This window comes from Temnothorax longispinosus, chromosome 4 (genome assembly GCF_030848805.1).
Source record: "Temnothorax longispinosus isolate EJ_2023e chromosome 4, Tlon_JGU_v1, whole genome shotgun sequence".
NCBI classification, from domain to species: Eukaryota; Metazoa; Arthropoda; class Insecta; order Hymenoptera; family Formicidae; genus Temnothorax; species Temnothorax longispinosus.
In genome coordinates, this window is record NC_092361.1 from 2,893,479 (window position 1) to 2,912,162 (window position 18,684).

The 18,684-nt window shown below is 34.5% G+C and overlaps 1 protein-coding gene and 1 long non-coding RNA gene across 22 annotated transcripts in view; one reads left to right on the forward strand and one right to left on the reverse strand.

The window, feature by feature from the left end:
* Dnc (phosphodiesterase dunce) overlaps positions 1 to 18,684 on the reverse strand; it is a 299,778-nt gene that overhangs the window by 24,490 nt on the left and 256,604 nt on the right. For all 21 annotated transcript variants that reach the window (XM_071775383.1, XM_071775392.1, XM_071775380.1 and 18 more), the window contains 3 exons: positions 18,352 to 18,453; positions 18,205 to 18,269; positions 17,092 to 17,204 (listed from right to left, as the gene is read on the reverse strand). In XM_071775383.1, the coding sequence (XP_071631484.1) occupies positions 17,092 to 17,204; positions 18,205 to 18,269; positions 18,352 to 18,453 (280 nt within the window). The remainder of the gene's footprint in view (positions 1 to 17,091; positions 17,205 to 18,204; positions 18,270 to 18,351; positions 18,454 to 18,684) is intronic.
* LOC139811241 (uncharacterized) lies at positions 6,808 to 16,941 on the forward strand. Its single transcript, XR_011731580.1, has 4 exons — positions 6,808 to 6,964; positions 7,494 to 8,473; positions 14,159 to 14,353; positions 16,806 to 16,941. It is a non-coding gene; the product is annotated as an uncharacterized lncRNA (long non-coding RNA).

Here is an 18,684-nt window from a genome sequence, read left to right on the forward strand (position 1 = left end):
AAAGGAAGTAAATAAATTTATACAGTTTATATTTCTAAAATTGATAAATTCTAGGAAACATCGCGCGTGACCTCCGTGAATAGTGTAATCGATCGCGCTTCGAAAGTTGATTTAAAACCGACACAAAAAGTAAATTTTCACGTTTTACATGAAAATACGGAGACATTTCATCGGAAAAAAAAAAGAATATTGAGTGATTTTTCCCATTGATGTCTAAAACAATACGCGCATGGTCACGCAATCCTATTGCAATAAACTCAATTCGTTGGGTATATACGAATACGTATACCAGATTTATACTGAATACAACGACAAAATCAACGTGGAACAAATTAATCTTTGAAATTCGATAACAAACGTGTATAACTATTGATGCGTGTAATAAAATCGACCGGTTTTTTTTATAATTTCGTCGATTTAGGCACGTGCATACTTGACAATAAAAAAAAGGAAGAGCACGTGCGAAAAAAGACCGCTCCTGTCCATCAAAACATGCATTGCAGTATTGTTTTAATAACTCAATTCAATGCCGTTTGGTATTTTAGCAACGATTGTATCGATTAAAAAATTAGTAAAGTAGGTAAAAATAATATCACGAGTATAGATAAAGGATCCTCAAATACTAAAGATTTTTCGAAATTTTATTGTGTAAAAAAGAAAAAAAGGCGGATATAGATCGAGGCAAACAACGATAAAAATATTATTAAGGAAAAATAAATGGAGCAAACAATGATAAAAATAACAAGCAATTCGCACAAATGGAGACGGAATTCGTTACTCGGGAAGAATAGGTCGATCGATTTTCCTATTTACGTACTGCTCGCCATGTTTTCTTCGTCCGTGTGTATACTCGCACACATTGTCGGACATTGTTTACGAGGCACGATTAATAACCATCTGCTGTATCTGCGCGTTGCGAGAACATCTCTCAAAAGACCCTCCTTTATTACTGGCGCAAGTAATAAAATTAATCGACGAAGCGTAAGTACATACAAGCCACTGATTAGTCTTACCTACATGAGCCCAAGGATAAGTAGTCACTTTCATAATTTTCCGTTATGTCCTTTCTGATTTTTTTTACATATATATTACGTAAGTCACTTTTATTATGCATTTTATGCTGCTTATTCTATTTTTAATTATGGCTCTTGAGTTGTTTTTTTATGTTAAATTGTTTTGCAGTATACATTTAATATAAAAATTGTTATAAGTAATATATATTTTCTTTGTTTAAATAAATAGATATTTATTTAAATTTATTTGAATATGCAAAGAATTTAAACTCATTTAAATAGATATACAGATACATTAACAAGAATAATGTGAGGGATAAAATCAGACTTGGAATCATAAAGAGCTTTGACATTTTTGATAACATAAGAGGAGCACATTTATTACTCCATCTTACGCTATATTTGCATATTTGCATGTTCTTGCACACCTGACATCGCTTCACACTACTTTACGGACAATAATTAATTCATCCATGACATGGTGAAGTCATGAATCATGCAGCGGAGACAAACAGTCTACGAGCGTGGTTTCCAAAGACGAGAAGGAGTATGCTCATATTATCTTACGTTAATTAGTATTACCCAATAAAAATTAAGCTTATCTCCATATACATACAATGCGCCCTTTCTATTTTTATGCAATTTATCAGAAAGAAGATGTATAAGAGAAAAGATAAATGCAGTTATTATATATGTACATACAATATATATATGTCACAAAAATTTGTCACAATTAGTCAAATAAACAAACGATTAAAATGTAAAGAAAGAAATATCTGCAAGAGTATATAAAATTATTTACGATACATATACGAACAATTTAATTTTCACTTGGTGTATACTGCATGCAAAAATTATAGCTGTAAGACAAATAACGTGATATACATTATATGTATAAATTATACGACGTCGATTAATTAGCATTATTTGATCATTTCTATCCGATAATGCATCTTGCAGACAACGCGTATACACGTAATACGATGATAGTCGTGCCTCAGGGACGCGAATGTGTCACGATACCAAAGCTGCACACATCCTCGCTCGGTTCAAGTATATACATTTGACCCGCGCGCGTTCGCACGCAGAACGATACGAAAACGCAGATGATGGCAATAAATCGATGTACCATAAAGATAATTACAGTAATCTGTTTCCGGGATGAGCGCTCGTATCTACAAATGAAAGCTTCTCCCCGAGAGTACGTCAAGTAACATTTACGTCATTTACCGCGTATTTGCCGCTCCCGTTATCTCTAGTCTGTAAAAGTCTTTTATGATAATGATATCTACAAGCCGATGGCTCGGTTATCTAAAATAATTTCAACACGTTTATGCACGATTGAAATCCGTGTAAGATATTAGCTACGAAAATAACGGACGGAAATATCTTTTAGGGACGTTCTGATGATAAAAATTGCTTTCAAGAGAGACATTGACGAGATACAAAGAGAAAAATCTTTTTCTGAAGGATTAGGCTCGGAGAGGTATATAACCAACTTTATCTGCTCATCATCATTTAACTGTTCTTTCTACGATCTTCGAATCACCTTAGCGAATGGTCAGCATCAATTTCAAATCATCAATTGGGGGAGTGGTAACATCCTCCTATACGCGACAGGGAAAAATAATTTCTTGCTTCAGAGAAGTGAGCGCGGTTTATTTTCCGCGAACTTTTCTCCGCACCTGTCAGACATTCTTCTTCGATCGAAAGCGGACGCCACTTGTTCGACTACAATGGCTCATCAAGAACCACGCAATTCGAGACGGCTCGCATTCCTATATACCGAAATACCGCAGCCAAACAAAGTAAAAGGCAAAATCTAGATGTACACATGATAACGTAAATAACTTTATCGACGTTTAAACAAATTACACCGAGCGCGTGTCGCAGGTCGTAAATCAAGCTCTGAACTCTCCGTGCGCTTTCGCAAATTGAGCAATCTCGGCATGCGAAATACTTGTCTCTCGGACGAAAAAAGATACGCAAATTCGCGATAAGATTGCGCGCCCTTCATTCAATTCCCAAGTTATGCGGTCGACCTACTTAGGAACTTTTTGCGGTTCTTCGTTTTTATAGATGGAAATTATGTCATCGTTTTTACGACTGATTTTTGACAAGTATTGTTACCAATCAATGTTCGCGGTTCGGTTATTCGCGATAATTAATAAACTTGATACGCTTTTGACGACTTGTCAACGAATCATTCCGTTTTATCGACATTATTAAACAGAACGATTCGCGGGGAAAAACGCGACCGTAACGCGATAAGAATATTGGATGCTAAATGAGAAAAAATGCAACTTTACAATTATATGAATGTCTCAAATGCAGTAATATACCGAAAACTAATAATATACTGAAAAGAGATATCATTATAAATCCATGATATGAAAAAATCTGGAAAAAATTTGTATATTTATAAAATAAAAAGAATATTTTTATATTATTAGAATATAATTCACGTTTAAAATATTTAAATCTTCAATATACGTGCTTTTACCTTTGTTATACCTTTTATTTAAAAAAAAAATATATATAAATATATTTTAAAAAAATAATAGCTCGTTAACAATTTTATTACTTTGAATATAAATTAACAAGTTAAAAGCGTTCTAGTGCATCTAAATTCATATCATTTATTTAAACAATGATATCACGATCTGCGCAGTGCAATAAACATAAGAATAGCGAGATTCGCTTTTAAAGTAGACTATAGATACGGTCGTTTCTTACACAACACGCCAATTCATATTTCCCCCTTTCTCCTGGTTAAATCCGTATGTAAATACGAGATAAAGCATGGCTATAGCAAGGAAGATACGCAAGGATATTTCTCCGATCGCAGTGTGCGATTTCAGCACATTTTTTTTCGTATTACATAACTAATCGTTCTACATATACAACCAAAATACAATACGTTTGACGGTAAATATCCGTAATAAAGCCTCTTATGTTACGTTATCATAAGGTATTATTGTTATAAGACTTATTGTCGTTGAACACACGCCGTTTTGCATACGATGATGTCAGAAACATAAGCGGAATTTCTTTTTAATACCGCTATGTTCATAGAAACCGTTTATCGATATATGGTGCATGCGTTTACGCTGCCTGCAACACATACTGCACACGAGAGTGGAATGGAATGCATAGACGATAAATGACGATCAGCTAATACAACAGCCGCGACAGATATCGCTCGTAATAATAAAAGCAGCTGACCCGACATTTGCATACGAACGAGACGACGATAGATATGTGCAATATGCACCTGTGGCGGTTTTTTGACTGACTCCTCAGCCATGCTGCGCGCAATCGAATGCAATCAGAGTCAATTGCATCCCACGCTTACGGCGGATTTCACGCCCAAAGCAGTTTTCATACGCATCACTTTTATCTGCCGTATAAATATATGAAAACGTTATACAAAATTATTTTTTCAGTTATGGATCTCCATTTGGACGAGGTCTGTTCGTAAAATATATTTTTTTTAACACTAGCACTACCAATTAACGGTCAAAATGACTTGTTTGACATTTTCTAAAATAATTATTATTCATTTTTTAAATATCACAATTTCAGAAATTTTCTCTGACTTTTAATGACATATGCAGATAATTAATATTCTATGTGTTTTCTCTTTTTTTTTTTCATTTTGACCTCTTCGGTAGTTTTAGTGTTAATAAAAGCAATTATCGTGGAGATATCGTCAATTATTGAAGTATAAATAATTAATAATAAAAAGCCCTTTGCGAATAAATCTGTAGCCTATTCCTTATTTAATTTATAGAGCAAACTATATTTTAACGAGAATGTCGAAGGCGCAGCTATCGAGAATATCTTATGTTAAAAATAAATATCACACTGAAGGAATAAGTCCATATATGGAGCGTTACAGCTCCAGGCGCTATGTCTCCTTGGCGAGATGGCAATACTATGGATTTTGGGATATGCACAGAGATGTTTCTCTCTTTTTGCGCCGATCAACGAAAAGATCGACTTGATATTAGACCACTATTATCCAACTTGTTTTCGGGAATTATCATTATCAGAAATGTGCGCTCTCTGCAAAGTTCTCTGTAAAATTTAAAATAACCGGAAATAATGTTTATGCAAAACAAATATTTCACCAGAACAAATTCGTGAAAATATGATTCTGAGAATAAAACATGAACGCGCGAACGGGAGATTGATGCTGAATTATTTTGTAATTTAATTATATGTAACTAATTACATGTCTCATCTGCATGTCTCTCTTTATCTAACATTATCTGTTCCGCGGTAATTTTCATAAAAAATATTTACGAAAAGCGAACTGGTTCTTTCAAGCTTATCGGACAAAAGCGGAAGCCTTGCATCGTCGATAAGAAAAACGAATGGATCCGATCGATCCTAACTTCCGAGTTTAAAACGGCGTACGTAGAAAAGTCACTGAAAATTAGATTTGTGATTCCTGTCGTTTAAAATTTTCGAAAAGTTGAGTTAAGGAGGAGCTACTAAACTAAAGTTTCCGATCAATATTATATCTAGCCAAGTTTGAGGTATATTTTATGAAAAGTTTTAGGAGTAGATTGCGCTGAGATTCTTAAAGTCAAGTACGATTCCCACCGCAATCTTCGAGATTTCTAATTAAATAATTTGGATAAACTTAAACGTTTTATATGAAAGCATAAAAACAGTACTCCGACGAAAAATATTTAAAACAAACGAAATAAAAATTTCTGGGACAAATTTTCCTCATTTTTGTACAATCGTTTTTAAAAATTTTATCAAGAAATAGTAAAATGATGCAATATGTCACGTGCAAATAAATGTTGTTATTATTCGTTATTACCTCGGTTATTACTTAATGGAATGCCTGTCCTTCGAATTCTCTTTTTCTCTGTCACTAACAAGTAAGGATAAAAAAATTGCACAATGCAGATAAGGTTAATGATAAGAATGAGTCAGAAACGATATTCAACGTTGCACGCGTGACAATTATTTGCAACATTCCTTAACTTCCAAATAAGAATAACAATCAAATTTCACGTTTATTTTCGTGATAAAATCACGGAAGAAAATACGTGCATAAGAAAAGTTTTGTCATTTTCCCCTGATATACTAAAAAATAATCTATTAGAAATTTTTCATAAAATCGCTTTGATCACGATATTATTATATAAAGATTGAATGATCAGAATTAGAAGTTCTAATTAAAAAAAGACAGATTGAAACGCGCATCTCTTCACATAAAATATAGATCTGACAAGAAAATTGAAAACTTTGAATCTACTCTCTAAATCTGAATCAGTGAATAATACTATGAATCAATAGTTGCTTTCCATTTACATCAAAACTCAGATAATTCTCACTTGTGATGTCATTCTGTCTTTATTATTCATTATTTGCCAAAAAGAATAGAACGACGTCACAAGTGAGAATTATCTGAGTTTTGATGTAAATGGAAAGCACCTATTGAATAGTCACTGATATCAGTGTAAAGTATGCCACGTCATGTCATGATTCATGAAAAGTGGCATACTTTACACTGATTCAGATTTAGAGAGTATTTTAACTCATTGCGCATCATAATCTAAACAATTAATTATCAATCTTTTGCAATCTTTACAATTCATGAATACAAATTCATGAAACTGCTTTAAAAAATTTAAACTTTTTTTTGTAGAAAATTATTTTACGAAATCGCATTTCGCGAAACTTGTATTTTTGCATGAAATGCACGAACCTATGAGAAGTACAGAAGTACGTATATCTACGCAAGCGATAAGCTAGTAATTGTTTTGCATTATCGACATTCTTATAAATACCGCCGAGTAAACGACATGGGTCCCATTAATGCAGTAAGTTGCGCTCGTATATGCTGTCAGTAACACTAGTTAGAAGCATGGGGTATAAGAATTTACATCTGTTGATCTTGGCTTTCGTCGTGGTCTATGTCCAAGCTGGTAAGTTCAAGAGAAAATAATAATCATCATGTATAACACTTATCACGAATTTTCTGCCGCAATCTGTTATGTAATACATACCATGCAAATTAATCCGAATAAGACATAAAATGAAGTAATTATAGTAATATAATAATAGCGTATAATAATAAATAATCACTGAGACATTATTGTGGCATGTAGCTTGCCACATATTTAATTGCGAATAAAAACTGTAACGTAAATTATTTTATTTTGTATCTTGTTCAATTTAAATTGCATGGAATTACACATTTAAAAAATTAGAAAATTTTAAATTTATATTCCCATCAAGTGTATTGCATAATATAATGTCTTGTGTCAACAAGTTTTCTTATTCATTTCAACAAAAAATAAATTTTTAATAAAAAAGGGGTTTTAATGAAATAAATTTTAGTACATAAAAAACTCTGCAGATCTATTCCAATCGGAAATTCTACATACTAGATTATTATTCGTTATATTTTAAATCGCTATCATGTAAGATTGATGAGATTTCGACACTTTTCAGTGCCGGACAAGACCACAGATTTAATCGCAAGCAATCTGGAGGAATCGATAACAAAAAGCCTTACAGACATGATGGACACAGACATAATGAAATATATTAAAAGTCTGTTTTACATATTGTTCAAAATAATTAACCAATTTGCTCCCGAGGAATATACAACTGCAATGACGGAGTCTTACAACTGCTTTTTGGAGTACGAAGAGAAAATGTTGTCGTGTCTTGTCAAAATGGTAGTCAATTTCATACTAGCAGTAATGTTTCTGTTCAAACTCGTACCGAATATTTCTAACATGCCTCTAGCCACTATATTTGATATAATAAATTCTATTACTTCATTTAATTAAAAATCGTATAGGATAAATCCAAGTCCTAAAATTACTCAAACACGGTGAATTATTTAAACAAAAATGGCAACAATTTTGGAAATGCGACGCGTATATAAGAGTGTTGATAACAATAAAATTCATTTCATCAACGAATAAATTATGTTTCTTATTATGCACTTCAATATATTTGTTTTAAATGTCTACCACAATTGATCTTAACAATACAAATTGATTGTAAATTGTAATAAAAATATGTAATATGTGTAGTGTATACATATAAATATATGTAAATAATGTGAAAAAATAAATATTTAAAATGTATTTCTTGGAGTACCTATTGCTTTTTGAATAATGTGGATGTGGCGAATAAATAATTCAAAGAGATTATATATTCCTATTACATATGTATTGCAAAAAATTGTACATAATTATGGTGTAACGGCGACAAATTATTTTAAACCAATTACACAAGAGCTCGGCAGTAGTGGCGGGAACTTCTTGACAGTCGTCCGACTGCGTTCGGGCAGTAGATAAAAATTCCTGTGGTCAGACACAAGGGATAAGCTCGTACGGTGACAAGCAAAAGCTCCCTTTCTCGTCGAAGGATTCATAGAATTTGGCGCAAAATAGGCTTACATGGAGTAGCTATCTCAGGTAAATGTATTATTCAATAGAAGTTATCGTCCCACAAAAGTCGAGTTTAGCTTAGTACTTTAGCTGATCTGATCGTTCAAATATCGTCTATCGCCATTTAAAATTACTATAGTTTTTTCTGCAATAGAATGCACTTTTCGCCTAATTATATTTTTATCTAACATTTATGCGTTATTATGGAGCATAATTAAGCTATTTAATAAAAGTGCTCCAATTAGCTACGTGCATATCCATTCGCCATTTTACATCGTGTGTTATCATTTGTTTCTTAATAATTAAGAATAGTGAACGTATACGACACACTTGCGTTTTTATTTATACAAATGTATATTTATTCAAGCAAAATACGTGATTTCTTGTGATTCTCCTGGCTCACATCACATTTGTTGCAGTTCATTCACCGTTTCGTAGTTTGCAACTATAATCCACCTTGAAATGGCTTTTGGCCAATTGACAATAACAACGAAAATGCGCACATTCGTATAATGAGCACAGACGATACACGATTGTTTCCTAGGAAAAGTGAATGTACAAATCAACAACGCAATAATATGAAAATAAGTACATACGAGAACGAGAGCAACGTGTCTGCTGACATAACATCGGCTGACTGTAAGAACGACAGTCAGACCGAAACACATTGCAGCAATAATATCTCAATCGCGTTTGTGAGAAACTGTATCCCTAAAGCCCGTATCAGACTACAAATTGGGATTGAGATTAGATTGAAATTTGATCAATCAGAGCAAAATTCACTAAACTTGAGATCAGTTTTCTCTATTCTGATTGATTAAATTTCAATCAAATCTCAATCCCAATCCGTAGTCTGATACGGGCTTTACGCGTGCATCTCTTTAAAAAGTCTTGTTCGATTTTACATAATGTTACTAGATTGATATGAGATTGCAGAATTAATATAGCAACTTCTTAAGTTCCACGAGTTGAACGGTCAAACTTCGCAGACTCGATTTAAAAGAATATCCTCGATTGAACCGTCAACAAATGTATCCTAAGAATATCACGGACGCGAGGCAGGCAAGGCCTGAGAAAAATTAATAGGCTCAATAGGAGTATATAACTATCAATCAGCAATATATCATTACGCAAACGATTCTTGCGGATCGTTAAGATCCCGACGGATTCGCACAGCATCTCGCCGCGTCTCGCAAAAGTATTTTCGTGGGGATCGGCAATTTATTTACGTCAAGCAATCACGCGCGGCGTGCATGATACACGACGCTCGGCGATACGGCCGTACGAAGGTTCCTTGAACCTGCGAGGAAAAGGTTAAACGGCCGGGCGTGATAGCGTTTATTGAATCCTCCTCTCGGAACGATCGACGCTGTTAACGTCGCGCGATTTCTTTCCCGCGTCCGTCGTCGTGGTCTTGCGAAAAGACCGCGCGAGTCCGCGCGTTCGTCCGCGCGTTAACAATCGGGGCAACGCGAAGCACATGATTGTCGGGCAATGATTCATCCATTGCGTTTTCTTATTTACAATCCTGCCAATTAACTTGCGCGGTCTCTATCGGCACGACGAAATTTACGAAGCTTTGAATTTTTTTCCACGACGAATACATAGTACGGCGTTGTGCTAATAATCTGGCTATACACAAGTCCACTTAGGTCTCGACTTGAACAAGTCAATACTAGTTTTTACCAGCGAGCGAACTCCTCGCATGCCACGTCCGAGCGATAAATGACGAAAATAAAACGAGCGAGACAGACGTTTTTTACGCAACGGACCGTGGACGGTAATAATTGGTTCGAATCGTTGTGAAAACGGACGAGATTGAGTGCGAAAAACACGAGTAAATGTTTGGCGCGAACATTTCGAAAATGAAAAAGGTAGATTAATGCTGGGTTACAGACGGCCGATGACGATGGAAAATTTTCTAGTTTGCTTTACCGTTCATATTATAGCAGAGTACATTCGCGGCGGTCATAGCATAGCGGCATTTTAATAACGGAGCACCGTGGTAATGTACTCGTATTAAAGATAGTTTCGCCGCAGCAAGTTTATCGTAGAGTTATAAAATAAAATAATAAAATTAGCATCTTTTAATTTTAATAATTTATCAAATTAGAAACTACGCATTCTCTCACAAACATATTAGATAAACTATGAAATGAAGAGTAAGATAAGCTTGGTATAATAAGTAAATAAATAAAAGTTAATAATTAGAAATAAATATCTCGAGATTTTTGTCTTTTATTATATCAGGAAATCAAAAGAGAAGTATTACAACGTCATATAAAACATAAACGCCTTGAAAATACATATCTGTACTTTAGAGTCTCTCCAGTTTTTGTCAGAATTAGAGTTAATACTTTTTCCAATATACCAGAAGTTAAAATTATACAATAGTAAAGAGTCTTATGTCCATTATTATTAATTCCTAAAATACAATATATTTTTGAAAAAGTCGTATTGGAAATTTAAATAGAAATAATAAAATTTAACGACCAATCGTTAGTCGATAACAATAAATGTTTCGTGTTTGATACTCATTGGCGGAATAAACAATTATTGCTTGAAAAAGGCCCAATCCAAGGGTCGAAACGTCGCAGCGTTTTGTATACATTGCCAATCGTTAGTCGATAACAATAAATGTTTCGTGTTTAATAAAATTTAAATTCTGTTTTCTCTAAATTCCTAATAATGGAGATACGATTCGTTATCTCTGAGGTACAGATATACCATGTTCAATTATATACGTTATATACACGTTGATTTCATTATTAGCGTATATTTGTTACGGCATGCAGTAACATGGTAACCGCGTGTGTAACCAATCGGTTTATTCGCATCGAACGATGAGGTCACGAGTTCTCGCTGTCGATGTAGGTCAATTAATTCAAAGTATCGATTTTCTTTGAGGAGGCAACGACGCTTACAAAGGCATCCTTCCCCAGGGAATCAGTTCTTGGTAAATCAACTGTTTTTCACTTTCTCTCTCTCTCTCTCTCTCCCTCTCTCTCTCTCATGAAACCTCGCTAGGATGAGTTCGATCAGATCATAAAAAATGACCATTTGCATACAATATCGCCATAAACCTTTTCGTTTTCCCTGGAAGAAAGCTAGCTAGTTTCGGAGTATTCGGATATGCGCGTTGAGCTACGGCGATGGGGTAAAACTCATTTTTATCTTGACCTTTTCACGAGATTACCGTTAAACTGGAGTAAACTTTACGAGCACCATTTCGAAGAGTACGTCGTTACGAATACGAATACGATCATACGCGTCGCGGTGAATGCAAATCATGGGAATTTCGGAGAGTTGCCGAATCTCCGAGGGGAAAAATAGTACATGAAAATGCAGATACGTGGAAATCACGAAGTCGCTGTTTTTCGGTTGGTCGGCGGGCACTTCCTCGGAGGCGAAATTTCGGAGCTGCATATACGTGTGCAAAGTGTGAAAACAAACTGTAAACGTACTTCACGCCAGATGCATAAATAAATCGGCATAAATCTGCCGAGGAGAATGTATTTCAGCACGGTGCATAAGTGCCGCTTTGAAACTCTTAAGTAAATCGATCGAAAGCGGAGATCGATTTACTTAAGAGCTTCAAAGCAGCACAATTTTGGCGATTCTCGCAAGCGGCACCGATTGGGAAATCCCGTCTAACGAAACCTGTACAAGTTCCGGAGACTTTATTTTCGTAAGTGCATGTATTAAAACAGACTGGTGTGAGCGGTTTTAACAAAGAACGCGACAAAGATTCTGTTTCTCGTCGTCACGTCATATTCGCGTGATATTAAAGATAACAAAATAGTAAAATTCTTAAGGTATAGGTTTTTTATCAGTACACCGTAATATTAACGACAATAAGCGGTGTCGTTAGATTTTTAAAACACGGTTAGAATATCCGCGATGAGAATTTCGATTATGCACATAACGGAATGAATTACGGCTGAAGTGATCCTATGCAGCGCCAGCCTCACGGAATCGATGGATTTACACGCGAGCGCTTGGCACCACTCCCGTCGATCTAAACGAGAAATCGGCCGCCGTGTGTAACCAAAGCGCAGCCTCAATGACTCGGTCACGTGAGCCACGTTCTCCGGTATAAATCCCGGACGAAACCCCGGCGCTTCAATTTATCGCGTCCGCTTTCGTGAACAGACGATTTTAGACGAAGTTCTAATAAATACGAAAAATTCCACTCCGGTGAGAGAGGGAGACAACCTTGTCCGCTATTAGCGATTCGCAAGTCCCCGCCTTTAATCGGAATTAAAGAGCGTACGCTTCGATTTCTCTCTACCGTAGTCGGGTCAAGGTAGTGCGTTTGAAAGAAGAAAAACGTGACCTAGCGAATTTAATCAAACGAGCAAAATATATAAAAGAAGACAAGTATAAGAAATTCCAAAAACTAATGTGTCAATTTGGAAGAAGAGTTCAAGTTATTTTTTGCTCGATCAAAATAAAAAAAATTATAAATTATTATTTGTTTAAAATAGAATAGTTCATATCTTGGAACAATAATTTTTCTAGAATATCAGAAAAATCTGTAAAAACAAGAATATAGCAAATAAAAAGTAAATAGCACAGCTAGAAATATGAGAGTAATATATTTTGCACAAAAGATTAATTGTTCCTTTAGTCGATAGTAGCATTTAGATTTTTATTAAATAATATTAATTTTCTAATTTAATTCATATAACGTCAAAACTTATTTTTATTCAAATATAGCAACATTTTCGACTCTAATCATTTTTATTATAAATCGTATATGTGACAGTCGCAAAAATGTAATTAAGCGATACACTATACTATTTAAAAGAGAACTGCACAAAAATCTCATTAAAATTGAATGTTAAAGAAAAACTGAGATATGTTATGGAAATTTCATATTAATACTATTTGTTTAAAAAAAATCGTCGACTAATAAATAACTGGATTAAGTCATGACTGCATAGTATGAACGCGATATCGCGTTGTTAGAAATACTGTTAAAATTAGAATTGACAAGGTTAATGAAAATGCGCTGTAAATAAGTTAAGCGTGCCAAGGACTCCATTATTTTGTAGATTCGAAGCTTCTACCTTTCAATCTCGCGTACACATGACATTTTATTAAAACTAATGATTTCAAAGACCTATTTTTCCAATAGTCGTTTATTTGTTAAATAAATACAACATAATTTTTCCTCTCTGTAAAAGCATGGATAAAATAGTAAAGTTATAAAGTTATAGATATAGGCGAGAGATATAGGTCTCAATAAATAAAGAGCGCCGTAGTTCAATTTTTCCAACAAAAATTGAAAGCAGCAGCGTGATGAATTGACACAGTTTTCATTCATAAAAGTAAGCGCCGTATATTAGGAAACAAAAAAAAATGTTGAAAAACAATTTTTAAAAATCATTCTCTTCGTTATTGTTAATAGCATGTCAAAGTTTTTACCAAAAGCATTTTAGCTTGACGTATATTAAAAGTATATATTAAAAGTTGTCTCGTTAAAATGCTGACATGCGCCATTGGCAATTGACGTAAAAGAAGTTTATCTACTCAGGTATTTAGTTTAATTTTTAAACATTTATTTTTCAAAAGAATAATTGATTTCTAAATAATAAATTATAAAGAATAACAAACTTTCTATCTCATCCCAGTAAAGATTGCGTTAATTTATCAACGTCTGAACTTTCCTTTCTCGCTAAGCTGATATACATATCATCTTGCTTTCAGAGCACATTTACGTGGACGTCACCTCGACAAACAAGGAGCACCGGGATTCTTATGTGAGTCATATGTGCTCAAAACAAATGGACGTTCCTTTTGTTGGCGAGAAGAAAGTATTGGGTTGACGTAACGTCAAGATATTATGCACGGTAGTATTGGACCACGGACGTAATAGCCGGGATCATATAACAACTGAAAATGGTACGCATTTCGCTCGGTAAGACCCGCGCTTACGTTTATGCAAATGAATAATTCATAAGATGAGAATAAACATGAGATATTCAGGTTGCGATACGCGAGAAGAAAGGCCGCGATAATTAGCAAAACACCGTAAGAAGAAGGAGCGCTTTGTTACGTTCTATATTTCCACGCTATATAGCTTGTAATTACATTTAAAAAACTTACTAAAGAATACACTTTTACACGAGCGATTCTAACAAATTACCTGAAGTAAAGGACGCTTGGTAGCAAGAATGAACGATAGAGACGACGAAATAGAAAAAGCATAATCATTTTCCGGAAAAATACGTAAAAAAATTACTCCATATTTTGCACTACTCCACAAATATAATAATTATTTACATTTTACAATATTCATTATCGTTAATACTTTGGGCTTGAGTCTAACGCTTACGCAAGTACCGCAAGTAGTTTCTAACGAGTTTAAAGAGCCTACGAAGCTTATTGCATATTAATACTTTGACGCAAATAGCGGGAACTATACAAGGAGCGACAGAAAATTCGCTAATTTCACGATGATTAAAGAACGGCGAGAAAGTTCAAAGGCGGAAAACCTTTAATAACTTTTCCATTACTGAGGAATAATAGCGACTTCGGGGGAAAAATGAGATTTTCGCTGTCAGCTCTTTCAATTACGCATGTTACGCTAAGTCGATATTATGTCCTTATAAAGGTACAAAGAGTACCGAAGCCTTTTTGCGAACGAGTCATCTTAGAAATATACGATGGATTTTATAATAGACATCAGGTAAAGTATTTACGCAGCTCTTTGTGTGTGTGTTTGGACTTTTCAATATTTTTATTTTAATTTTCAAATGAATTTTATAAAAAGAATGTGAATTAATTGAATATCCACACAGGGCTACACGTGAGGTTTCCTGATAAATCAAGAAAAATAACGTTGAAAAAAATATCGATTTAATACTGATAAAGAAAGCAAAACTGCGCGACCGAAAAGTGCAAAGAACAAACGACATTTTTATCAGAGTAAACCAAGTGGATTTGCATTCCGGAAAATTGCGACGTCACGTTTACTTTAAATTTTAATAAACTGTATTTTTATTTTTAACCCATTAAAGAAGCTTAATTACACGTTGGATCTTGGCTAAAGCTGAAGCTATTCAACAAGGAGTCTCAAAAAGATCTTGTTAGGAAGATCTTCCTAGAAAGAGTGTTCATACGAAATAGCCAAGAGCAACATTCTTTACGCTTTCATCGCTGAATCCTTGCGCGCGACGTAAAGGAATAAGACCCAATTGAAGTACGTCAAATCTCGCAATAAATATTCCGAGCGCATAAAAGATTATTCACATTCACGCGAGGATGACTTCCAATCTGTGTGAGATAAATGAGAAAAGTTTTACGCCAAGTCTTCACGAAATTTTATCTTGTCGGCAAATTTTACGTAGCCTTGAAAGACCTCTCAATAAAACACGGACTTAAAAGAAAGAAAAAAAAATGACAAAAATAATTTCCCTCTCGCTAATGTTCACGGTTAGATTTCCAATTTCTCTCGCATCCTATTGTACCATTATATCAGGTTATTTTATATGGTCGCTAATATAAAATCGCGATTCTCTTCGCTGTCACTTGTAGCTCGAAGGTGGAATAGTCACGCTCGCACTCAAATAATCCAGTTTTCGCGCCGACTTTACTAACGCGGTCATGGAAATTGGAAATTCTCGCGACCGGAACGCGGAACGATTAACGATCAGCGCGGAAATTGCACGGCTAGAATATCGAACATAGTAATCGAGAAACGATTGTTTCTGTCCGGTGATAAGTGTCTATTATCAACAAATAAATACAGCCGCGTTTAATGTGAAAGCGGATTCTTTAATTTGCACAACTGCAAATTTATCGTTAGTTGATATTTGAACTGAGAGATGTACAAGATAATTTCTTTATGATATAAATAAAGCTCGAGATAAAGGCTTTGCTTCTGTCCTAGCGACCGCATAATTTTCATATAAAGCTGCTCATATAATCGAATAATCTTGCACGAGTGCGTAAATAAAACAGAATTGTTTATTATTCTCTTTCGTAAGACTGAACAGAATTAAAAATTAGTATGTATGACATTGTATTTATTAGTAATTATCTATATTTCTTTGTATAACGTTATCAGAAGAAACCGATTTATTAATGATTATATATGTTAAATAAAAAGAAATATAAAATGCATCGTTATGATGCAAATTAATTTTTACATAAATTGAGATATATAATATAATTAAATCTAGAAATAATAATATGTACGAAATTCGTTGCAAAATATGTAAAGATGTTTTAATTGTATATTCCAGGAAAAAAAAATATTTCGGATTTACGTTATTTAAATAATTTCAAATAAGAAAAAGTAACAGAACTCAAATTTCTGGCTTTGTACTAAATATAGTTTCCTTTTTTTCAGTGACTGTCTCCAAAAGGAAATTTATTTAAGAATACAAAGAATTTATTCGAAGAATATCTCGTGCAACCTTTCCGATGGAATCGCATTTGTATGACTCCTTCTGCTTAAAATCATTCGAATAACGCATTCCTAAAGTCTGACGGATTCCTCGCGAGACATTTTATATATGGACGGCTATAACGCGAGACAGAACCTCTTTGAGATTTGCAAGATATACGAGGAATCGAGCGTTGAGAGAACATGTTGCAGAAAGAGATGGAAGAAATATAAACGGATAAGGTCGTACCTTCAGGGATGCCATGTCCGACACGGACCGATGAGTCTGAATGGTCTCCAACTGGTCTAAGCACCAGTCTAGCTCCTCTATCGTTTCTACAGCCAGCTTCATGAAGGGCTCCTCTGAAAAATCCGAAAAAGTAAATTTAAAATTAAATATCAAAGAGTGTTCGCATTCACTTTCTGTCTTTCTGTTCCTATAACAGGCACTACGTCAACGCTCAAAAGATTTTATCTACCGAGAAGACTCCAATACAAATGTAATCGAGATTAAAGAAGCGTTCCGGAAGCTATGTTTTATTTTCACAGCTTAATACTATTTTGCAAAAATGTATATATGAGATATTTTAAGCGCTTTACACAGAACAAATAGCACTTCCGAAAATAAATAGTACCTATTTTAGAAATAAAAAGAAAACGGAAATTTCGCAAAAAGACTGAGAACATACGTTCGACGGTCATAATAATGAAAGTATTCCTTCAGAGAAGGGAGACATAATGGAATTGATGAAGAGCTTTATGACTTCCTTCAATAAGTCATACACGGAACGAATAGCTGTATATAATAGTTGATATAACCCAGAAACAAGGCATATATAAAATTCTTGCTAGAATATATACTTCGAGAATTAAAAGGAGATGAAGTTACGACTTGATATAATATTGATGAAAAGAGAAAATAGAGTTCTTTCAGGAAAAATTGAAGGGCTCAAGTTTCGATTACACATGATAAAAAATTCCTGAAGGATATCATATAAAGTGATAAATGTTTAATAAATACAGAGGATTATGTGATACAATTTCACGAATAGTATAATAAAGATAAAAACAAATAGAAATTAACAGAAATTATTCGGTTATATAACAATGATCATTAAATCCTATTTAGAGAGAGGTAACGAAATTTCCCGCGTATTAATGATAAATCGAAAAAAGTAATTAATTGTTGCGTTTCAATGTATTAAATCAGATTAAATAAAGATTAAATCGCCAAATACTTTAAATGAAGTACTAGCGTTCTGTGTGCGTAAATATATAAATTTAAATATCCATCAAAAGTGGAAATAACGTAAAATGCGAAGCTAATTGCGTTGCTAATTGTAATACTGCATTATCTTTTTACCTCCTGGCGCCAAAATCCGTGGCTGTGGCGTACTACTGCCCTGTTGGCCGCTACTCCTTCGTGATCTGCAAAGAAAACAAACGATAAATATCAATTGCAACTCAAGCCAGCCGCGTGATATTAAGCGACGAGGGTTAATCTACTTACTTGTTCGTCGGTACATTCGTGAGCGACAAGAAATTATTCCGGACCGAGCGCAGAGAAGCAAGAATCTGTGCGAAGGGTGTAACGATGAGGTCCTCGCCATGGCTGCAATCGAAAGAAAAAGCACAGTTCATCATCGACGTCTCACTGTTCCGCTCGTGTTATCGGGTGGGTCAGGGTTTTAAAACGGCCTTGCTACGAATCATTTATCAAAAAGTTGAGCGCGTTTACTACGCTTTGCGGTAAGTATGCATGCAGGCGTGGCACAGCTCGGTAACACTACAAAACGTGATTCTCATTCCGTCCTCACGTTCTCAATACACACGTATACATTAA